This window comes from Syngnathoides biaculeatus, chromosome 12 (genome assembly GCF_019802595.1).
Source record: "Syngnathoides biaculeatus isolate LvHL_M chromosome 12, ASM1980259v1, whole genome shotgun sequence".
In the NCBI taxonomy this organism is placed as follows: Eukaryota; Metazoa; Chordata; class Actinopteri; order Syngnathiformes; family Syngnathidae; genus Syngnathoides; species Syngnathoides biaculeatus.
In genome coordinates, this window is record NC_084651.1 from 29,689,606 (window position 1) to 29,714,846 (window position 25,241).

General features: G+C 42.3%; 1 protein-coding gene across 1 annotated transcript in view; it reads left to right on the top strand.

Moving 5' to 3' along the window:
* The first annotated feature begins 12,605 nt into the window (after window positions 1-12,605).
* The window catches only part of aprt (adenine phosphoribosyltransferase), an 80,650-nt gene continuing 68,014 nt past the window's right edge, over window positions 12,606-25,241 (top strand). Inside the window, exons 1-3 of the mRNA XM_061837791.1 lie at window positions 12,606-12,676; window positions 13,899-13,960; window positions 14,071-14,158. Of these exons, the coding sequence (XP_061693775.1) occupies window positions 12,606-12,676; window positions 13,899-13,960; window positions 14,071-14,158 (221 nt within the window). The remainder of the gene's footprint in view (window positions 12,677-13,898; window positions 13,961-14,070; window positions 14,159-25,241) is intronic.

Genomic DNA, 25,241 nt, shown 5'->3' on the forward strand with positions numbered 1-25,241 from the left:
GCAGCTCTGAGTTTAAAAGTACAACAGAAACTTGTTTGAACTAAATGGTTAAAACATGCCCCTTTCCTATAATGCACTCAAGTTTGGGTATGCGCAGATGCCTCCAGTGTCTAGAAGAAGATGACTTTCAGCGCTCGTGGAAGAAGAAAAATCCACTTCAATTCTGGGTAGAAGAAGGGTCTAATTCAAATGAGAGTGGAACAAGAATCTACGTCCATTTATCGTACAAGAAAACAAAGCTATCTCTCACATATGCTTATCCCAGCAAACTTAGGGCGGAAGGCGGAGTACCCTGTGCGTGCATGTCTGTGTGTGAATATAATATATATATATATATATATATATATATACACACACACACAGTATCTTGTGAAAGTGCCAAATACATTTGAACTTTTCAACCTTTCGCCACATTGCAGGCTTCAAACATCTTCTTTTCCTTTCGGTTTGTCCCATTAGGGGTCGCCACAGCGTGTCATCTTTTTCCATCGGAGCCTATCTCCTGCATTTTCCCCTCGAACCCCAACTGCCATCATGTCTTCCCTCACAACATCCATCAACTTTCTCTTTGGTCTTCCTCTCGGTCTTTTGCCTGGCAGCTCCATCCTCAGCACCCTTCTACCAATATACTCACTCTCTCGCCTCTGAACATGTCCAAACCATTGAATTCGGCTCTCTCTATCCTTGTCTCCAAAACATTCAACTTTGCCTGTACCTCGAATGAGCTCATTTCTAATCCTATCCAACCTGCTCACTCCGAGCGAGAACCTCAACATCTTCATTTCTGCGACCTCAAGTTCTGCTTTCTGTTGTTTCTTCAGTGCCACAGTCTCTCATCCGTACCCTACATGGCCGGGCCTCATCACTGTTTTATAAACTTTGCCCTTCATCCTAGCAGAGATTCCCATAACACACCAGACACCTTTCGCCAGCTGTTCCAACTTGCTTGGACCCATTTCTTCACTTCCTTACCACACTCACCATTGCTCTGGATTGTTGACCCTAAATATTTGAAGTCGTCCACCTGTGCTATCTCTTCTCACTGGACCTTCACTCTTCCCCCTCTACTCCTCTCATTCGCGCACATATATATTCAGTTTACTTCGGCTAATCTTCATTCCACTCCTTTCCAGTGTGTGTTTCCATCTTTCTAATTGTTCCTCCGCCTGCTTCCTTCTTTCACTGCATATCACAATATCATCTGCAAACATCATGGTCCAAGGGGATTCCAGTCTAACATCGTCTGTCAGCCTATCCATTACTACTGCAAACAGGAAGGGGCTCAGAGCTGATCCCTGATGCAGTCCCACCTCCACCTTAAATTCCTCTGTCACACCTAAGGCACACCTCACCATTGTTCTGCTGCCATCATACATGTCCTGTACTATTTTAACATACTTCTCTGCCACACCAGACTTACGCATGCAGTACCACAGTTCCTCTCTTGGTACTCTGTCATAGGCTTTCTCTAGATCCACAAAGACACAATGTAGCTCCTTCTGACCTTCTCTGTACTTTTCCACGAGCATCCTCAAGGCAAATAATGCATCTGTGGTACTCTTTCTAGGCATGAAACCATACTGTTGCTCGCAGATACTTACTTCTGTCCTGAGTCTAGCCTCCACTACTCTTTCCCATAACTTCCTTGTGTGGCTCATCAACTTTATTCCTCTATAGTTCCCATAGCTCTGAACATCCCCTTTGTTCTTAAAAATGGGAACTAGAACACATTTCCTCCATTCTTCAAGCATCTTTTTGCCCTCTTGTATTCTGTTGAATAAGTTGGTCAAAAAGTCCACAGCCATCTCTCCAAATTGGTTCCATACCTCCACCGGTATGTCATCATGACCAACTGCCTTTCCATTTTTCATTCTTTTTAGTGCCTTTCGAACTTCCACCTTACTAATCATTGGCACTTCCTGGTCCTTCACATTTGCCTCTTCTACTCTTTTTCTCTCTCATTTGCTTCATTCATCAACTTTTCAAAGTATTCTTTCCATCCATTTACAGTGAAGAAAATGAGTATTTGAACACCCTGCTATATTGCAAGTTTTCCCACTTAGAAATCATAGAAGGGTCTGAAATTTTCATCGTACGTGCATGTTCACTGTGAGAGATAATCTAAAATGAAAAATCCAGAAATCACAATGTATGATTTTTTTTTTAATGAATTATTTGTGTGATACAGCTGCAAATAAGTATTTGAACACTTGAGAAAACCAATGTTAATATTTCGTACAGTAGCCTTTGTTTGCAATTACAGAGGTCAAACGTTTCCTGTAGTTGTTCACCAGGTTTGCACACACTGCAGGAGGGATTTTGGCGCACTCCCCTACACAGATCTTCTCTAGATCTGACAGGTGTCTGGGCTGTAGCTGAGAAACATGGAGTTTCAGCTCCCTCCAAAGATTTTCTGAGTTTAGGTCTGTAGACTGGCTCGGCCACGCCAGAACCTTGATATGCTTCATACGGAGCCACTCCTTGGTTTTCTTGGCTATGTGCTTCGGTTCATTGTCATGTTGAAAGACCCATCCACGACCCATCTTCAATCCTCTGACTGAGGGAAAGAGGTTGTTGCCCAAAATCTCACATTACCTGGCCGGGGTCATCCTGTCCTTAATACAGTGCAGTCGTCCTGTCCCATGTACAGAAAAACACCCCCAAAGCATGATGCTACCACCCCCATGCTTCACAGTAGGAATGGTGTTCTCGGGATGGAACTCATCATTCGTCTTCCTCCAAACACGGTGAGTGGAATTATGACCAAAAAGTTCAATTTTGGTCTCATCTGACCACAAAACTTTCTCCCATGACTCCTCTGTATCATCCAAATGGTGATTGGCTAACCGAAGATGGGCCTTGACATGTGCTTGTTTAAGCAGGGGAAACTTTGGTGCCATGCATGATTTCAAACCATGCTCCCTTGGATGCACAATATATCAAATATATGTAATATATATATAAATATTTTTCATAAAAAATGTGTCCCGACATATGTGATATAGAAATGTAAACTTTTGTGATTTAAAACATGGTAACAGGTCCAAATGCAAGAGCAAAATAGATGTGAAATGTGCACAGCTGAAGCATCCAAAGTTAAGGAAGACAGACAAACTACAGATGACTTGCTCCCATCCAGCATGCCTAACTACAGGTATCAAGGAAACAAATTACTGTGAGAAAAGAAAACTAATTTTGAAAAATTTAGAATGGCCTTTATTGACACATGAAAAACTCCGGAGTTGGTTGACATGATGATTAGGAGAAAGGTTGCTATATTGTGCATCCAAGAAAGCAGGTGGAAAGGTAGTAAGGCTAGAAGTTCAGGAGCAGGGTTTAAATAATTTTACCATGGAGTAGATGGTTTGTGTGGCTTTTTTTTGTTTTTGTTTTTTTTTTAAAGGAAGAGCTGGCTAAGAATGTCTGGGAGGTAAAAATCATATCAGATCAATTGATGAGGCTGAAATTTGAAATTGAGGGTGTTATCTTTCATGTGATTAGTGGCTATTCCCCACAGGTAGGATGTGACCTATTGTTGAAAGAGAAATTCTGGAAGGAACTAGATGACGTAGTTCTGAGTATCCCAGACAGAGGGAGAGCAATTGGTGAAGATTGGAATGGACATTTTGGTGAAGGAAACGGGGTGATGAAGAAGTGATGGGGAAGTATGGCATCCAGGAAAGAAACTTTGGGGGAGAGATGGTGGTGGACTTTGCAAAAAGGATGGAAATGGCTGTAGTCAGCACTTTTTTCCAGAAGAGTCAGGAACATCGAGTGACCTACAAGAGCAGAGTAGGAGCACACAAGTGGATTATATTTTGTGCACACGGTGTAATCTGAAAGAGGTTACTGATTTTAAGGTAGTTGTAGGGGAGAGTGTAGCTCGACATCATAGGATGGTGGCGTGTAGGATGACTCTGGTGGTTGGGAAGATTAAGATTAAGAAGACAAAGGTAGAGCAAAGAACCATAAGGTGGAAGCTGAGAAAGGAAGAACATTCTGCGACCTTCCGAGCACCTCCAATGGTCACAAAGTTGCTCCTTTCCTCCAGGTAGGACCTAAACCATTTAAGGACCGTTCCATTTTGTCCTACTCACGTTTCCAACCTGTTTAGCAGTATATTGCTGCGCTGAGATCCAACAAGACCAAAATTGACACCTTTCCTGAGTCAGTATTCAACCTTATATCATTTAGCACTTTGATAAGAGCAGAATCTGTACTGTGATGAGTTCCCAAACCTGATTGAAATTTGTCAAAAAGTCCATTAAAATTCAAGAAATTGATGAGTTGATTAAGAAGAATCTTGGCTATGAACAGGAGATTTGAGATGGGTCTATAGCTTGCTAACATGGAATTGTGCAGTGCTCTGTTTTTTCGAAGAGGCTTAACAGCAGCTACTTTGAGAGCTTTGGGAAACTCTCCAAGTGAGCAATTGATTATTTGCTGAAAATCAAGTAGCACTGACTTCACAATAGTTTTGAAAAAGTCAGATGGTATTGAATCGAGACAGCTCGATGGATGGTTTCAACTGCTGAACAGTTTTTTGGTCAACTATCAAATTCTGACAAGTTAATAGAGTTTTCTCTGGGTGGATTCAAATGTGAGATCATTCTATCTTTTTGCTGAATTGTGCTGACATTTTACCCGTTGGATTGTATTTTTTCACTAAAATAACAGGCAAACACATTTTCATTTGTCAGCTGTTACGAGTTCTGGATCTATCTGATTCGGGGGGGGGGGGTTGGAAGCTTGTCAACCACAGCAAATAGAGCACAACGACTATTGTTGAGGTTCTTACTGATGATTTCAGAAAAGTGTTGCTGTCTAACTCTAACTATTGGTTAAAATTACAAAGACACTGTCTGTGGAGGTCATGGTCAATTTGGAGTTTAGTTATTCTCCACTTGCGTTCTGCTTTCCTACACACCGATTTAGATCTCTTGACCATCATTGTGCTCCTCCTTGGTGTTGTTGGTCCCCTTAGGATGGTCTTAGTTTTAACAGGAACGACGGCATTCATGACCTTTATGATTTTCTAGGTGAAATTGTCCAAACGTTCATCAACTGTCTCAGCATTCACAGTCTGTGCCACATCCACAATTTCCTTTAACTTGGTTGCAGTACTCTCATTTATGTACCTTTTCCTCAGAGATAGAGGTTGTCTGAACTTTTGAAATCATCTGTAATTCAAAAGATACACAAAAATGGTCAGAAATAGCCATATCCTTCATGTCACTCGATATTTCTCGAATTTCACCATCCTTTGAGATGACCAGGTCTAAGATGTGACCTTGAGTGTGAGTTGGACTCTTAATATGTTGAGACAGGTCAAATGTGTCTAGTATTGCAGAAAGTTCTTTGGATGTTTTTTCCAAGTTATTGTCAATATGAATGTTAAATTCCCCTGTTATGACAAAATAGTTGTACTCAGTACAAATAACTGACAGCAGTTCTGAAAAACCCTCCATAAATTTTCCGTTGTATCTTGGAGGTCTATAAATTATTAAAATGATAACCTTTGGGTCACCTTTAACTAAAAAACACATATATTCTAAAGAGCTAAAATCACCCAGTATAATTTCTTTACATTGAAATAATGATTTAAAAATAACAGCAATACCACCACCTTTTTTCCCTTAGACATTTGTTAATAAAATTAAAATCTGCTGGTGTTGCCTCATTTAAAATGGTATTACAGCTACTTTCTGTAAACCACGTTTCATTTAATTACAAAAAGTCCAGACCATAGGTTGTAATGATGTTATTGATCAACATTGATTTGTTACCCAGTGATCTGATATTAAAAAGACTGTCACGATCCTGCCGCTTGAGCACAAGCTGTGCGGGTGTCTGCGCAGGTGCGCTGATTGGAAGGTGCACACCTGCGCCTCATGCAGGCTGATTATGCTGTGGATTTATATGACCGCGATGACAACTGGCCGGCGCCAGTTCGTATGATCTTCATGTCCCGTTCGTGTGCTCCGGTATCCCTGATCGAACCTGTGTGTACCGACCTTCGCCCGTTCTCCGACCACCCTTGTAAGCCTGACTCCTTTGATACTTCTGCCTGCGTTGATTGTTCTCCCGTGTACCGACTCCTGCCTGCCCGCTCACCTGCTCTCTTCGCCCGACGTCCCAACTACCGCTGCTGCACCGGACTGCCTGCTCGATCCCCTACCTCTGCATATAATAAACGTGTCTCTTCTTTAACTACCTTGCGTCTTCCGAGTTCCTGCATTTGGGTCCTACTCTCGTTCCGATGGGACGTGACAAAGACCTAGTCCCGCAGAGATGGCTGGAGAGAATGGTTTGATAGACTCACATTTTATCCTCACTAAGTTGGAAGTTCTAATTTTTTGGTGCCATGTCTTTTTGACTAACTTTCAGTCCCTTGTAATTACAGGGATCAAAAATGCCTGATCTCCATAGGGGTCTGCGTTATTCTGGAAAAGACCCGGTAAATATCAGTCAGATTTACAGAAAAGGAAAGAGGTGAGACAGGCTCTCGCTGGACAGGAGGAGCTCCCAGAAGACTGGAGAAAGATAAGGAGAAAGTTTGATATGTTGTGCATCCAAGAAAGCAAGTGGAAAGGGAGTAAGGCTAGAAGTTTAGGTACAGGGTTCAAATTATTTTATCATGGAGTAGATGAGAAGAGAATTGGAGTAGGGGTTATTTTAAAGGAAGAGCTGACTAAGAATGTCCTGGAGGTGAAAAGAGTATCAGATCGAGTAATAGTGATGAAACTCGAAATTGAGGGTGTTTTGTATCATGTGGTTAGCGGCTATGCATCACAGGTAGGATGTGAACGTGAGTTGAAAGAGAAATTCTGGAAGTAACTAGACGAAGTAGTCTTGAGCATCCCAGAGAGAGAGAGAGAGAGAGAGAGAGAGAGAGAGTGATTGGTGCAGATTGCATTGGACATATTGGGGAAGGAAACAGGGGCGATGAAGAAGTGATGGGTAAGTACGGCATTCAGCAAAGGAACTTTGAGAGTCAGAGAGTGGTGGACTTTGCAAAAAGGATGGAATTGGCAGTGGTGAACACTTTTTTCCAGAAGAGACAGGAACATAGAGTGATCTACAAGAGCGGAGGTAGAAGCACGCAGATGGATTATATTTTGTGCAGACGATGTAATCTGAAGGAGGTTACTGACTGTCAGGTTGTGTGGCCTTTCGAAAAGAGGTGAGACAGGCTCTAGATGGTCAGGAAGACCTCCCAGAAGACTGGAATACCACTGCCAAGGTATTCAGAGAGGCAGGCAGGAGAGTACTTGGGGTGTCTTCTAGTAGGAAAGGGAAGAAGGAGATTTGGTGGTGGAACCCCAAAATGCAGGAAGTCATCCAAGAAAAGAGATTTGCGAAGAAGAAATGGGATAGTCAGAGGACTGAAGAGAGGCGTAAGGAATACATTGAGATGCGTCATCGAACAAAGGAACATAGAGTGACCTACAAGAGCGGAGGTAGAAGCACGCAGGTGGATTATATTTTGTGCAGACGATGTAATCTGAAGGAGGTTATAGGCTGTCAAGTGGTGGTGGGGGAGAGTGTGGCTTGACAGCATAGGATGGTGGTGTGTAGGATGACTCTGGTAGCAGGTAGGAAGACTTGGAAGACAAAGGTCGGGAAGAGAATCAGGTGGTGGAAGTTGAGAAAGGAAGAATGTTGTGTGGCCTTTCGAAAGGAGGTGAGACAGGCTCTCGATGGCCAGGACAAGCTACCATAAGATTGGAATACTACAGCCAGGGTAATCAGAGAGACAGGCAGGAGAGTTCTTAGTGTGTCTTCTGGTAGGAAAGGGGAGAAAGAGACTTGGGCCACCAAAATACAGGAAGTCATACAAGGAAAGAGATTAGCGAGGGAGAGGGACACAGTGTACAGCAGGTTGGACACGAAAGAAGGAGAAAAGGATCTCTACAGGTTGGCCAGACAGAGGGACAGAGATGGGAAGTATGTGCAGTTGGTATGAGTGATTAAGGATAGAGATGGAAATGTGTTGACTGGTGCCAGCAGTGTGCTAAATGGGTAGAAAGATTACTTTGAGAAGTTGATGAATGAAGAAAATGAGAGGCAAGTGTGAAGGACCAGGAAGTGGCAATGATAAGTAAGGGGGAAGTTAGAAAGGCACTACAAAAGATGAAAAATGGAAAGGCAGTTGGTCCTGATGACATATCTGTGGAGGTATGGAAGCAATTTGGAGAGGTGGCTGTGAAGTTTATCTTTGACCATTACTGATATTGTGTGTAAGTTTTTGAAAATTATTACAACAGAACCACATTACTCACTAGCCAAAAAAAAAGGGATAAAATCTTCACGTCTGAAAAGACATAAAATATTCTCTAAGATAGTCATTCATACAACATACATTATAAACTGATATTAATTGATGTGGTTTTCAATTAGAGAACCTGTCATTGTATTAAATTTAATACTGACACAATTTAGCGTTTACCACAGCCAACTTTTTCAACTCCCTACTTTGTGCAGAGATACAATTATGGTTTAGGCCGGGCCTGGTTTTTCTGCCAGGCCAGTACATGGATGAGTAATTGTATATGGGGATATTCTAAGTACGGTCGTACAACGGTGCTTTAGCAGTCATATGCTATGTGATTTAGTTAACCTTTTGAGCTGTAGCCACCTGTTTCTTTCCTTTTTTTTGATGGGAATCTGAATAAAGATAAATTGGGACAGGTTTGCTGTCGATTTGTTCACATTGGAACACAGCATTGAGGCATTTTGGCAGAGAACTTTCACAGAGATGACTTTGACCAAGAAACGCGTATACTTTGTTTGGGCACACATTGTTATGGAAACAGGGTTCACACGCGGCCCTAAAAGTCCCTAAAAACCCCTAAATTTTCGAAGGTCCATTCAGGGGCTTCTAAAAGTCCTTAAAATCCGCAAAAACCGGTCAAGCCCCTAAAAAGGCCTTAAATTAAAAAAATATCAAAGGGAGGACCTCTACCGCCAAAATTCTCCCTAAAAATAAATTAATCTTTTATGTAAAAAAAAAATAGCGATCCGTCTGGCGTCCAAATCAGCCGGAAATTGTCAACGGAAGTCACCGTGTTGACAACTAGTCGCCATCTTGTCGATATTCCATTGTTTGTTTCCGTGAGTAGGCATTTCACTTCGTCTTCGTTACGATGGAGCGTAGTTCTTTCATGGGTCCAACTTGCATCACGGGGAAGTGCATTTTTCAAGAAGCTTGGGTTGGAAGTAAGGAGTTTGGGAGCTGGGTTCGTCGGGATCCAAAAGATTGGCACATGTTTTACTGCCATCTGTGCAAGCAGAGTTACCAGCTTGAAAAGATGGGCGTCAAAGCCCTGGAGTTGCACCGGAAAAACAGGAGACACGCTGATTTGGCGAAGACTCTCTCATCTTCCGTTGGTTTGAATCTGTTTCTAAAATATCAAGATAGTGAAGCATCAACTTCAGGCAGTGGTACTAGCAGTGCATGGGCACTAGGGATCGCAAAAAACACTTACTTTCATAACCGATTTTAACCGAACAGTTGTAGCAAAAAAAAAAAATAAATCGATTAACCGGTTTTAAAACCGGTACCATAGCGGTGTTTACATAGTTCACCCGCGGGACCTTGAGTTGGGGTGCGGGGTTCCGCATGGACTGTTTTTGTTGTTGCTCTTCCGGAGTGACGAGTTCACAGCGTTATGCGAGTAGTGTTTTGATGTCTGTCAATAAAACAAGTTTACTCCCATACTTTGGAGCATTTCCTCAATGCCATGTTTGATGTTTCTTTGATTTAACTGAATGTTCTTTTGAGTCCAACTTTACTCTAACAGCGAAACATTTAAAAAAGTGGAAATGATGTTGAAAAAATAGCGCAATGTGGAGTACCGGAACCGGAAGAAATGAGTGGAAATTTTAACTGATTTCGAAAGTCCGATTACGGTTTCGGTTTTAAAAAGAACCAAAAACCGGTTACAACCGGTTATTTGTGGGCGGTTGCGATCCCTAATGCGCACCTACAGTTGTCCAGCCATCGACTTCAACCAGCCAGAAGTCAGGCTTTATGAACGTAGTTGAATACACGAAGACGGACTCGTTAAAGGCAGAGATCGTGTGGACTTTAAAAGTGATCTGCAGCCATGACAGTTACAAATCTTGTGAAAATAGTGTTTGCAGTCATGTTCCCAGACAGTGACATTGCTAAAAACTACCACTGTGGGGAAAGGAAGATTTTGTACCTGGCTAAATTTGGCATCGCTGCCCACTTTTCATCTCTACTGCCTCAAAGCCAAAAAAGCCTGAATAGAGACTGACATATCTACGCTTATTGAGAAGGCTGACTGGCTGTGTGAGGAGGTAGAAGAAAAGAGGAATCTGAGGTTTATCACCGAGGCCAATGCACTCAGAGGCAGAGCAAAGGACAAGAGAGCCACTTTGGCACTTCTGCAGCAACAAATAGAGGAGGCACTGGGTAGGCTCAAGGAGCTAGAGTCGGGGTGCTGAGACAGACATCAGTAGAAGACATTTGTGTATATAGTTGCAATTGTAGTTAGAATCTGTTTTTCTGTAGACTTTTATGTGAAGACATTGACAATGGTCATAATGAGAACTACCACAAGGGGCGACAGGTGATCACTGTCACAGATACTGAGGTACTGTAAAATTTGATGAACCAAGAACGGTTGATGGCACCATTGGGTGAGTCTCTTTTTTTTACTCTTGATTTCCCACGATAGCCCTAAATTTTTTGTGTCGGCCCTAAATTTTTTCCGTGTCAGCCCTAAATTTTTCGTGTCAGCCCCTAAGAATGCCCCTAAAAAGCCCTTAAATTTTTTGGGTCAGACTGAGTATGAACCCTGGGAAAACATACACATGGTACATTGACACATACATATGTAATAGGAGGTACAGGCCTTAATAATGATGAGTGATGGGTCGCCAATTCTTAAGATCAGTTTTGTCTCCCTTTTTGTGTAATAAAGTCACTATCTCTACCCTAAAGTTGTCAAGTGGTCGACTGGTCTTATCAAACCAGTTAAAAACAGTGATCAACTCTGGTCCTAAAATGTGCCAAAATGTTATGTAAAATTCCAGAGGGAGCCCATCCTCTCCTGGGGATTTGGCTTTTTCAAAAGCAACAAAGATTTTTCCAGTTTCTCCTTGGTAAAAATTTGTGTTAAAAGCTTCTTATTAATCACTGTTTTTTCAACCAAATCTAAAACCTTTGACATCCTCTCTACTGTGGAGTCTTTCCAGTTGTACAGTTTTTGATAAAAGGTTTCCACAACATTTTATAGCTCTCCATTTTCTTCTGTAGTTTTTCCATTTTCCTTCTGCAGTTTAGAAATGCCCCCACCCTTGCTCATTTTTTAAAAAAAGTACCTTGTACATTTTTCTCCTTCCTCAATTTCCTGTTCTCTACGCAGTATCACCCCTTTACTTGTAATGTCTGCTAAAATTGTCAATTCCTTTTTTAGCTGTTTAATTTCATTAAAATTCATCACTTCTTTTGTGTCAGTTAAAAATATCGTTGCAGTCTTTTTTGCAGTCCCACCATGTGTTTCATTTCCTTTTCCTTTTTTTTTCTTCCTGCTTTCTGAGTCCTTAACTTTTATCATTTCCCACCATTGTGCCCGCGATTCAAATAAATCCTGGAGAGTCTGCCACTCTTGGTTCTGCTCTGTGTACTGGCCAACCAAGGCCTCATTCTCAAGCAGGGAGCAGTTCAATTTCCACAGACCCCTTCCAAAAGTGGGGATTTGTACGGTGCAGGATAAAAGCAAGTGGTCTGAGGAAAAAAAAACAGGACTTGAAGTTGCATCCACAGGTGACCGGTCCCGTGTGAAAATATAATCTATTCAAGAGGTTCTCAAGTTGTCTCCACTGAACCAGGTAAAACCTTGTTCTTTCAGATGCATTGCTTTAAAATAGTCTTTTAATTTAAAAACCTGACACATGTTCTGTTATAAAATAAATGTTTTGTCAACTTTAAAATCATCCTGGCTCCTTTTTTGTCTTCTCTTCTTAGCGTGTAATTAAAATCTCCACCCATAATAAATGGTGCCCTACCAAACATATAAGATTGCAAAGTTTCTAAAAGGTCATACCTGTTGTTTTTTTTTTGTTTTTTTTTTTTCATTAAAACCACAAATATTTAAGAGATTAAAATTATGGCCCATAAAATTTAAGTGTGCAAGCAGTGCTCTTCCGTCTTTCACCACTGTTCTTCCCTTCACCTCAACATGGGAGTTATTTATTAAAATAGCCACTCCATCACTTTTATTTTCATTTGAGCACTCAAGTGTGACTGGAGTGGCCACATATTCTCCCACTGTTTGTAATATTTTAAAAAGGGTAAGGCACATTCTTGAATTAAGAACACATCTGACCTAAAAGTTTGAAGAAATGATAAAACACTTTAATTTTAGATTTTACGCAACTGATGTTTATTGTTGAAAGTCATAGGAATGATTTTAAAAGTTTAAAAACAATGACAACACCGTAAAGCGGCCTGGCTCGGCACCGTGATAAGCCACCTTTGCACCGAAGATGAGCCACCCCAGCCGAAGCCGTTACCGGCGGACGCAGTGCCGAAGCCGGCGAAGGCTGTCGCATCCTGCCTCGCCCCCGAGAGTATGTATGAGCCAGCCTGGCCGAAGCAGTCACGGCAGCCTTCGTGTGCAAGCCGACACAGCAGCCTTCGCGGGTGAGCCTGATGCGGAAGCCGTCCGATGCGCACATCGACACATTTAGCGCCCCTGTCATACGTACGTGGATCTTTTGTTATATTATGAGATGACGGATTACGTGGTCCGCCCCAAACTATTATTTGTTTTAGTAGCTGTATACACATCTACCTGTCGTTTGGAACCCATGAAGCTCTCGTCCTTTGCACCTGTGCAATCCATTTTTCACGACAAACCGGGTCTCTTGCAAATTTATGAAGGGTAAATCCATCCTCCCGAGTGTTCAAGCAATGTCCAGCAAAGCAACGACCTGGCATTTTGGCTAACACGAAGGAACAACGAGCTACCTTCCCGGAGATAAAACTAATAGAAACAAACGAGTCCACTGGAGGGCGGTCCTGCCATGTACATCACTTCCTGCTTCTTCTCGAAAACAAATCCCTCGATAGGATTTTCATGGCTGAGGTTACAAAAAGCTGTATAGGTCAAATTCACATTTTGTGATGAAAAAGTGCATGGGTCCATGTCGCCTGCCGTTTTTTCCGTTAACATACTAAAAATCATGCATTTCATGACAGTGGCACTTTCAGATTCAAGTTCAAGCCTACGGACTAATAAAGGTGAAACTGAAACACTGGTGAAAAGTTGCTTCTTTGTGACCGCCTGCATGGTTTTGACAGCCTACAGCCCAAGAAGAATTAACCATATTGACACACAAAAATGCTAAACCTAATGTATTCTAACTAAATTTGACGTTATTGTGTTTCACAATCCACAGTTGTAAGGATGCCAAGGATGTCGACTCAAGTGAAATAGTACCTTAAGGAATGTTTTGCCCTGACCGGAAGTTGAAGCCGAATTACCATGTGAAAGGGGCCTGTGGGTGGTCTAATTTCATTCTAAATCATTGGGCCTAGCTATTCGACGTTCCAACGAAGTAACCATGTTGGGGAGGTCAAAGTTTTCATCAACGATAATGCATGAAAAAGTTCAATTAAGTCGTGACTTTCTCAACCAATTATTTACGACGTTTATTTTATTTTTCAACGCCAAAGCGTGTGCTATTAATACAGAACCTTTTTTCAAATTGGCTTGAAAAATATTTTTATCTTGTGTGTTCTTCCCATTTCCGTATTATGATTGTACAAGGTTGTAGGCAAACGTATTTCAGAACAACGTAGCGGCATCCTTGTTCTCTTTGTGTTAGTCCCGTCCTAACACATGATGTTTACCCTCCTTTAGCGTTGCTGGGGGCACGCAGTTCAAAAGAGCTGTTTCCTATTTAACGATTCTTATCTATCCGGGTACGTCTTCATCTTGTACCTACAGAACTCATCCCGTAGGTGAATATAACATACAACTCCAGACTTTTCAAGTTGACTTAGATATCCACTGCTATTCTGATTCATGGAAGGACTCCGAATCTCCGAATCCAAAATTCAACTGCTTCGTCGACATATCAATGCATTTCCAGACTTTCCAAAGAAGGGCATCTTGTTTAGGTAAACATGTTGTAATTATTTTAACGTAAATGAGACACTTTACACCTAAAAAGTAATGTTTGATGCCTTGTTATGGTGACTATATTCGGGTGTATGTGTAAAAGTTCAAATTATAATTGTTTTTACTGTGAGGTTAAGAATTTAGGCGTGACTGTTAAAAAAAAAAATCCATCGCTTGTAAATTTCTCATTATATCTCCAACTTTAGAAGCGTACATATCATTGCAAAATTCTGTAAACTGAAACGGAAAGCATGTAATTTTGATGGTAATTATTATTTTTTTTTTTTATCAATTAACTCAGACGTTACTATTTGAACATGTGGCACTCAAAACATTCGAGAAAGAAAGGGGGGAAATCATTTAAGACCAGAGAATGACCTAGCACTGAATGGGATCTTAAAATACATGGCAGAATTAATGCAGCACAGTTAAGAGGCGTTTTTAGTTGATAAACCTCCTGAAATCAACATTGTAAACGATATGAGCCATCACAGCAGGCTCTCAACATCACAAACTACCTGGCCAGCAGTGGGCCAAAAGAAGGTGTATGCAAATTGACCAATTTACATAAAATGCGTCAGAAGCATAGAACAACATATACAATGTGCCCTTGCCCATTTGGAGTTCACCATTCGTCACCCTGCGTATTTGCAGATTTTTCTCTTGTACAGTATTTTTCACTATTGAAGAAATCTTCAAAGTGTAACGACATGTAAAAAAAAAACATTTTTTTTGGTATGTTTTCAATTAAAAAAGAAAGGCAGCCGGAATGGACCCATCTGTTTTTTCACAACACGTCGTGATGTTATCGTATATGGATTTTTGCTTCTCCCGTCATGAAAATCCTCTCTTGGCATTTGTGTTGGAGAACAACCAGGAAGTGACATTTTTTTACAGTAGCAGGGTCGAGTTCTAATATTGATTTATATCTATTGTACCAGTGAAAAATTACTTGTTTTTTTTTCATCATGTTAGCCAAAGTGTCGGCTCGTCGTAGTGCTGGATTTTGCTCCAGCACTCGTGAGGGTGGATTCTCTTCACACTTTTCAAAAACACCCAGTTTGTCGTGAAAAAATGGATTACACGGGTGCAAAGGATGAGAGCTTTTTGGGTTCTAAATGACAGGTAGGTAGAGCTAATAAAAAAGAATGATAGTTGTTGGTGACTAATTTTTCCTCACAGTTTATGACATATGTTACGTGTGAATTGAGATTGAATCCCCTTGGTCAAACCGTCAACATATAACAAGGCACTTGTATTGCGTTTAAGACAATTTAATCACACACACAATACAATACAACACAAAACAATAAAATACAAGTACAAAGACAGTTTAGTAGCGTGTAACATGGGCTAACGAGACATATAGTCACCAAACTCAAACAACTTCTCCGAAAGCAGCAATAATAAAAAGCTCTGTCTGCGTCCGACGACCTAATCCTCTCAGAACATAACAAAAGATCCGTGTCATATTGGTAGTGTCCGTTGACTTGTTTGTTAGCAGCAGGATGACTAAAAACCCCTATCGGTGTCCAACGATGTAATCCTTTCAGAATGTCAGAAAAGAGCCGAGTCATATCGCCGGTCACCACAGTTAGCTGCCGTTTCACCCGATGCGGAGATGGGTGGAGAGGCTGACTGGCCTGTGTTGTCACACTGCTGGCGGGGAGGAGAAAGGAGCGCTCCCTCCCACTGGCCACCCCTGACGTACTTACTTCGCCCAGCATGGGTCCTCCTGAGTACGCTACATACACAAGACTTATAAGAGTTAGGAAATCAAACAATTATAGGCCTCTCATTTTGAATATTTCATCGTGTTCCTCGTCCGTCTGTCGGGGAGTCTGTCGTTTGTTAGAAGTGATCCGCATATCATCTAAATATGGCTCGAAACGATAGGGTAATATGGCCCTGGTCACTTCACTTGATTGTGAGATGTTTTCTTCTTTGAAAAGCGCTTCCGTGTCAGAATCGGCGTCAGAAAAATCTGAAAATCTCTGTTGTCCGTCTTCCATACCAGATGGCACAGTGTCTTCTCAATGGTGACTGTCCCAGTGTGACATCTGTAAATGACGTTGCAGGCAATATGGCTGGCACTGGTATGTTGAGTGAGACTTCCACAACTTTGCGCATGAATGACACGCTCTCCGCTCATTTTTTCCTGTATTAGAGATTGAAATGACTAATATTATATATAGTTTTCATAACAATGTAAATTTTAAAATGTATATAGGGATGTCAGTAGACCTTTAAATTCTCTTCTAAATAGATGAGGTGCCACATTAGACGTGGTGGCTAACAATGTGGTACACACTGAGTGCCAGGTGTGTAAGAAATAATATGATGGTGCTCATCAGGCAGTGAGGACCAATTGCATTTCACAACTCTAAGCAGAATAAGCTTATACTGCCCCACACACTGCATGTGAAGGCAGGTCATTACTGAAGGTGTTGTACACACCTATGGTGCGATAAAGATAAAATTATCACACCATAACAATCAGAATAACATAACTGACAAATAATTGAACGGTTAAAAGGACGACTCAAGAAATAATTTACACAAAACGTGTAAACTCTATTTACATGCTCCCAGGATGCTGGCAGTGCTGCAAAGCGTGTTGGGAGGATGTAAAGGCTGCTTGATTAGGCTGATGAGCTTCAGCTGCTGGACTTCTGCTCGTCACTCCTGCAAGGAACTCCTACACACACACACACACGCACACATGCACGCAACACACATCAGGGCATTGGGGCAGCAGGGCCTGAGAGTACCTACCCTACCATGGGCACTACCAGGCGCATGAGCCAAGCAATCAGATGTGGCACAATGGAAGTCGCAGATCAATGGCCTTTTCAGGAGAAAACGAGAGAAACAACTCGTAAATCAAGCCTCGCCTTCTTTTCCTTCATACGGTGGTTCACAAACGGCTATACAGATACATATACAGATTCTCCACACAAGTGTGATATGTAACACGAAAATAGGAAACTGTCAATGACAAATTCGTCTTTGGGTTATAATATATTATATTATGTGGCTTCTCGGTCTTCCTCTGACTCTGGAAAGATCTTGCGCTAATATCAATGGTTTCTCCGTTGATATGCATGTAAATACCATTGAAATACCGCTCGCTGAAATACTTGAAGCCCTGCTGTCTGCTTTTCAACGATATTTCACTGTTAGCTAAGAATGCGAGTGAGAAATCAGCCGGTAAATTGGACAGTTTCGCTCTATTCTTTTCTTGCTGTGGCGATATTTTTGCTAATTTTTTGTCTGACGTCAGTGCACGTGGCGTGATGTCACTTCAGGAGGCGTGGTTAAGTGCCCTGTACAGAGGGGTCAATTGTGTCAGAGGGTGCGGGAATGCAGCAATGGAGTGCTTATGTTCGAGACCTGGCAGAGGACCAGAGAAGCGCAGCACACACCTGCTTCCAGACCCTGGAGCACTGGCACATATGGATCTGCACAGATGGGACTGCAAGCTCCCACAATTGTGATGGGAACAATGGCGGTTGGTAGCCCAAGGAACATTGATAAGGGGACATGGTTAGGGAGGTGCTGGGTGGGGAATTATGGGCATACTCAATGCAGACCAGGTGGGTGCTGTGTAAAGAGAGGCGAGACTGTTGTTGGTGCGCTCACATTGGCCATGAGACTGACTGTGATAGTCAGAGGATAAACTGACACCAATAACCAGGGCAGTGCAAAGCACTTTCCAAACTTACGACGAGAATTTGGTCTGTTTGATTATATCTGACAGGATGCCAATGCAGACTGAAAACATGCTGGACCAGTAGATTGACTGTCTCCTTGGCCGATGGAAGCTTGGGAACTGCCAAGAAGTACGAGGCTTTGGTAAACCTGTCCACCACCATGAGAATGACAATGTCCCCATTTGACAGGCGAAGCCCAGAGACAAAGTCCAGGGCAATGTACGACCAAGAGTGCCTGGGAATGGGAAGTGGACATAATAAGCCCGAGCAAGGTTAAGAGGAATTCTTATTCTGGGTGCACATCGTGCATGCAGGGACAACGATTGGGTGTCTCTCTCCATGGTAACGTCAAAAGCGTTGACTGAGAAAGCCCAGTGTTCTGTGGATTTCGTGTGGATAGGTAAGTCATGATGAATGCAGCCCTATGGGGGAACAAGCCAATGCAATCTGTAGGCGCATCCCAAGCCCAGATAAATGCAGAAGGTTGTGTCAGGAAAGGCATCCGGCATAAAACTGTGCCAAACAAATATGAGCGTTCATTTAAAGAATACCATTCTGGATCAGTCGTGGCCCGGGTTAACGATGCCCGCCCCCGGCACTGTTAACCTCCAGGGTGTTGGTGAAGATTCAGCGACTGTGAGTCGATGACAAAGAAGAGGAGGAAACCAGATTTGTCGGAAGAAGAAGAAGCGGAATGCACAGAACCTAAAACTGAGTGCAGGGAGTTTGAATGTTGGGACTATGACGGCTTCTTCTTCAGCCAGATTTTTCATGGCGGAAGATGGGTAAAAAAAAATAAAATAATAATATACGACAACATTCTGATGTGCTGTAATGCAGCCCTATGTGGTGCACAAACCAGTGCGATCTGTAGGCCGGTCCCAAGCCCGGATAAATGCAGAGGATTGCGTCAGGAAGGGCATCCGGCGTAAAAACTGTGCCAAACAAATATGAGCGTTCATCTAAAAAATCCCATACCGGATCGGTCGTGGCCCAGGTTAACAACGCCCGCCCCCGGCACTGCTAACCTGCAGGGCGTCGGTGGAAATTCAGCGACTGTGGGTCGAAGACAAAGAAGAGGAGGAAACCGGATCCATCGTCAGAAGAAAAAGAGGAATGCACAGAGCCTACAACTGAGTGTAGGGACTTTGAATGTTGGGACTATGACAGGAAAAGCTCAGGAGTTGGTTGACATGATGATTAGGAGAAAGGTTGATATATTGTGGATCCAAGAGAGCAGGTGGAAAGCTAGTAAGGCTAGAAGTGTAGGAGCAGGGTTTAAATTATTTTACTATGGAGTAGATGGGAAGAGAAATGGAGTAGGGGATATTTTAAGAGCTGGCTAAAAATGTCTTGGTGACAAGAGTTTAATATAGAGTGATGAGGCTGACATTAGAAATTGAGCGTGTTATTTATTAGCGGCTATGTCCCACAGGTAGGCTGTGACTTAGAGTTGAAAGAGAAATTCTGGAAGGAACTAGATGAAGGAATTCTGAGCATCCCAGACAGAGACTTGTGATTGGTGCAGATTGTAATGGACATGTTGGTGAAGGAAACAGGGGTGATGAAGAAGTGATGGGTAAGTACGGCATCCAGGAATTTAACTTTTAGGGACAGATGGTTGTGGACTTTAAAAAACGGATAGACATGGCTGTAGTGAACACTTATTTCTTGAAGAGCCAGGAACATGGAATGACCTAAATTAGCAGAGGTAGAAGCAGAGAGGTGGATTATATTTTGTGCAGACGATGTAATCTGCAGTCACTGTGATTTGATGGATGTTTACGCACGAAAAATTTGTTACGAGTATAAGTACATGGATATTGAAAGACGTCGCTTATTTTGTGTAGTATTGACCAATGTTCTCTCTAAACTGTGGCACTGCGCACTTGTCGCAGACTTTCAGCACACATGAAAAACGATCCAGCACAGTGAACCACAGCCTGTTGTCTTTTTTTTTTTTTTTAACACAGAAACAATCGGTCTCTAGTGTGGTAGGGTAGTGGTAGGGGAAAGTGTACCTTGACAACAAAGGATGGTGGTGTGTAGGATGACTCTGGTGGTGGGTATAAAGATTAAGAAGGCAAAGGTAGAGCAGAGAACCATGTGTTGGAAGCTGAGAAAGGAAGATTTTTGTGTGGCCTTTTGGAAAGAAGTGAGACAAGCTCTCGATGTACAGGAAGAGCTCCCGGGCTGGACTACTACACCCAAGGTGATCAGAGACACAGGCATGAGAGTACTTGGGATGTCTTCTGGTAGGGAAGGAGAAAGGAGACTTGGTGGTGGAACCCCAAAATACAGGAAGTGATACAAGGAAAGAGATTAGCGAAGAAGAAGTGGGACACTAAAAGGACTGCGGAGAGGTGAAATTAATTCATTAAAATGTGATGTAGGGAAAAGGTAGAAGTGGTGAAGGCTAAACAAGAGGCATATGACGACATGTACAACAGGTTGGACACGAAAAAAGGAGAAAAGGATCTCTACAGGTTGGCCAGACAGAGGGACAGAGATGGGAAAGATGTACAGCAGATATGGGTAATTAAGGATAGAGATGGAAATGTGTTAACTAATGCCACTAGTGTGCTGAATAGATGGGAAAGAATACTTTGAGAAGTTGATGAATGAAGAAAATGAGAGAGAAGGAAGAGAGAAGAGGCAAGTGTGAAGGACCAGGAAGTGGCAATGATTAGTCAGGGGGAAGTTTGCATTTAAGATGATGAAAAATGGAAAGGCAGTTGTTTCTGATGACATGCCTCTGGAGGTATGGAAGCAATTTGGAGAGGTGACTGTGGAGTTTTTGACCTACTTATTCAACAAAATGCTTAACAAAAGATTAGTGGAGGCTAGCCTCAGGACAGAAGTAAATATCTGCGAGCAACAGTATGGTTTCATGCCTAGAAAGAGAACCACAGATTTATTATTTGCCTTGAGGATGCTTGTGGAAAAGTACAGAGAAGGTCAGAAGGAGCTGCATTGTGTCTTTGTAGACCTGAGAAAGCCTATGACAGAGTACCAAGAGAGGAACTGTGGTACTGCATGCGCAAGTCTGGTGTGGCGGAGAAATATGTTAAAATAGTACAGGACATACATGATGGCAGCAGAACAATGGTGAGGTGTGCCATAGGTGTGATAAAAGAATTCTGGAGTGTAAGTGGGACTACATCAGGGATCGGCTCTGAGCCTCTTCCTGTTTGCTCTGGTAATGGATAGGTTGACAAATAACGTTAGACTGGAATCCCCTTAGACCATGATGTTCACAGATGATATTGTGATATGCAGTGAAAGCTGGGAACAGGTGGAGGAACAATTAGAAAGATGGGGGCGTGCACTAGGAACGAGAGCAATGAAGATTAGCCGACGTAAAACAGAATATGTGCGTGAATGAGAGAGGGGTGGAGGGGGAAGAGTGAGGCTCCAGGGAGAAGAGATAGCGAGGTTGGATGACTTCAATTACTTGGGGTCAACAATACAGAGCAATGGAGAGTGTGGCAAGGAAGTGATCAAACCAGTCCAAGTGGGGTGGAACAGTTGCCGGAAGGTGTCTGGTGTTCTATGTGACAGAAGAGTCTCCAGTAGAATGAAGAGCAAAGTTTATAAAACAGTAGTCAGGCCAGCCAAGATGTACGGATTCGAGAAGGTGGCACTGAAGAGACAACAGGAAGCAGAACTAGAGGTAGCAGAAATGAAGAGGTTGAGGTTCTCGCAAGGAGTGAGCAGGCTGGATAGGATTGGAAGTGAACTCATTAGAGGGACAGCCAAAGATGGATGTTTTGGAGACAAGGTTAAAGAGAGCAGACTTCGATGGTTTGGACATGTTCAGAGGTGTGAGAGTGAGTATATTGGTAGAAGGGTGCTGAGGATGGAGCTGCCAGGCAAAAAGCGAGAGGAAGACCAAAGAAAAGGTTGGTGGATGTTGTGATGGAGGACATGAGGACAGTGGGTGTTAGAGAGGAAGATGCCCAAGATGGGCTTAGATGGAAAAAGATGACACGCTGTTGTTGTATGTTTGGAGACAAGGTTTGAGAGTGCAGACATCGATGGTTTGGACACCTTCCTGTTTCCTGTGGTAATGGATAGGCTGACAGATGAGTTTCTACTGGAATCCCCTTGGACCAAGATGTTTGCATATGATATTGTGATATGCGGTGTAAGCAGGGATCAGGTGGAGGAACAATTAGAAAGGTGGAAGCATGGACTAGAAAGGAGAAGAATGAAGATTAGCCGAAGTAAAACAGAATATTTGTGCATGAATGAGAGAGTGATGCTCCAGGGAGAAGAGATAGCGAGGGCGGACGACTTCTAATACCTGAGGTCAAAAATCCAGACCAATGGTACAGAAGTGAAGAAATGGGTCCAAGCAGGTTGGAACAGCTTGCGGAAGGTGTCTGTGTGTTATGACAGAAGAGTCTCTGCTCGGATGAAGGGAAATGTTTATAAAACAGTGGTGAGGCTGGATTAGGATGAAAAATGAGCTCATTAGAGGGACAGCCAAAATTGGGTTTTTGGAAACAAGGTTCGAGAGAGCAGACTTCGATGATTTCGACATGTCCAGATGCGAGAGAGTGAGTATATTGGTTGAATGGTGCTGAGGATGGAGCTGTCAGGCAAAAGACTGAGAGGAAGACCAAAGAGAAACTCGATGGATGTTGTGAGTAAAGACTTGAGGGCAGTTGGTGTTAGAGAGGAAGATGCAGGAGATAAGCTTAGATGGAAAAAGATAACACGCTGTGGTAACCCCTAATGGGACAAGCTCAAAGGAAAAGAAGAAGATGATAAGTCGTGATGAATGGGCCCACTGTATTATCTGGAGGGGGACCAAATCAGGGACACAGAGGAAGGTTTCGAGACCCCCGCCAAGATCTGCCTGTTCCTTCTGGGCATCCTTTACCAAACTCTCAATTTCTAAAGTCAGGGAGCCCAGAAAAGCATGAAAAGAATGTGCATGGGCAGACCTTGCCATCTGTCAGGAACACTGAGACAGCACCCCACCAACCCCTGCCTCTGAGATATATATATATATATATATATATATTATATATATATATATATATATATATATATATATATATATATAGGGGATTTGAAAATTCATAGTCTATTTTTACTTATTGAAGCTTTATTCAGCCAGGAAAACTGACTTAAGATGAGATCAAAAGAGTGCACATCTCATGTATCTTAAAGGTTCTGAAATGCCTGAGATGTGTAATGGGTGTACTTGAGTTTGAGAAATTCAGAAGTCATGGACAAAACAAAGATGTGTATGGAATCCGATTTTTGGCCTAAAAATTACACAAATGTTTTGAAATCACAAAAAAAGACTTCAAACACTATTTCATGAATTTCAAGCAAAAAATGGGCTATTGCTTGTTTTGAAAATATTTTTGGTTTCTTATGATATTCAAATTTGCGCTTCCTAAACTTGTTGCACAAGTTCCAATTTCTGCATTGCTGCTTCCTGACTTTGAGTTTTGTTTTTTGGCACAAACCTCTCGGGTTGATGGATTTTATGAGGAATGCATCCTCATTGGCTAATTCATTTTTAGTGACAGATAGATATATTTTTTCTCGTGTCACACTGAGCAAGCCAGCAACAAGAATACAATATTTAATTTTTCATCACCTTAAGGAAGTGTAACTATCCTATACAGTGTGCCCTTGCCCATTCACGGTTCACCTTTTGCAGACCTGCATATTTGGATTTTTGTTTTTATTTGCCTTATTTTCACAATCATAGAGGTCTTAAATTCTCCTCTAAAGAAACGAGGTGTCAAATTAGACATGGCTCCCTACAATGTGGTGCACAACATGTGCACGATGAGTTCCAACATTTGCAAATGTTGTTGTGTGACTTGTCCAAATTAGTCCATTTAAATACACTGTTTAAACTGTTAGCATGCATGCCAGCAAGTGTTTTACTATGTATTTAAGCTACCATATGATGGCCCTCACGAAGCAGTGACAAAGTTGCATTTCACATCTGTAAGAAGCTTACATTGCCCCACATACTGCCTGTGTAGGCACGTTATTACTCACGATGTTGTGAACTCTCACGGTGTCACATCAAAACTAAAATTATTACACCACAGTAAAAAGAGTACCATAACTAGCAAAATATAAAATAATGACTCAAGAAATAACTGACACAAAACATGCACTTTCAATGCTATTTACTTCTTCCCTGCATGCTTTCCGTGCGTCCCACACAAGGAGGTCAGTACAATTGCAAAACATTGAGTAGTTACAACCAGACTCAGTAAAAGTAGGGTAATTGTCGATAACATTATGTGGAGTGGGTGCAGCCAGAGGGCTAAGGGTAGTGATGGATACAGGCATTCTTCCAAAACAAAAGGTACATAAATGAGAGTATTGCCACAAACATTATGAAGACTGTAGCTGTGCCACAAACTGTGAATGCTGAGACATTTGATGAACCTTGATACAATTTTACTTGGAAAATCCCAAATGTCATGAATGCTGTCGCTGCTGTTAAAACAAAGCCCATATTGACCGACCTAGAACATTGTGGATGAACACGATGATCAAGAGTTCTAAGTCAATGTGTAGGAAAGCACAACATAAGTGAAGAAAACCTAGACTCCAAATTTAATATGACCTCTGCGGACAGTGTCTTCAATTTTAACCAAGAGTTAGTCAGGTCTTGACAGCCACACTTCTGAAATCATCAGTAAGATTAACAGGGACCTCATCCTGGGTTATGCGGAGTCTGTCAGGCATGCGGGCGTTGGAGTCCTCATTGATAACGTCGCCAGATTTATTCATGGAGCCAAACACAAATCCTCAAGAGATAAGTGTTGCTTGAACGCTTTGGGTGCTTGGTGCTAAACTTGGTGTCTCTGCGAAAAGGGAGTGACTGAAAAGACGCTCTGGTGAAGTCCAGACTGGAAGATGAAAACCATCAGCAAGTCCTGTTAGGTACACAGTTGACAGACCCCACTGCATGTTTAAACCTGGCTGAAGCCCGCCTCCTTGATGTAGAAATGCAACAGGATGACGTGGAGGCTCAATTAGCCAACCCCATTGCTGGAGCTGAGACTGCACAGGTGCCGTCTTTGGATGCCAGGGAATTAAACTGACGATCACAAACCGACACAAGTCCCTATCACGAGCTTTTCTCCATCTAATATGTGTGCAATGGACCAAAAATACGCCAGACACCTATTTTCTTGCTTTGTACAGAGAGCACACCCGGAGTGAACATCCCAATGTACCCTCTGTTGATATTGTGGGTGGCTGTAGTATCGGTGCAACTAAGTGTAATGCAATTGTGTGTTTATGAGAAGAGCTGGTTGTGTATCTGTAATAGAATTTATCAAGCACAAAGTGTTTGCATTGTTGTGTAACCAGGCAG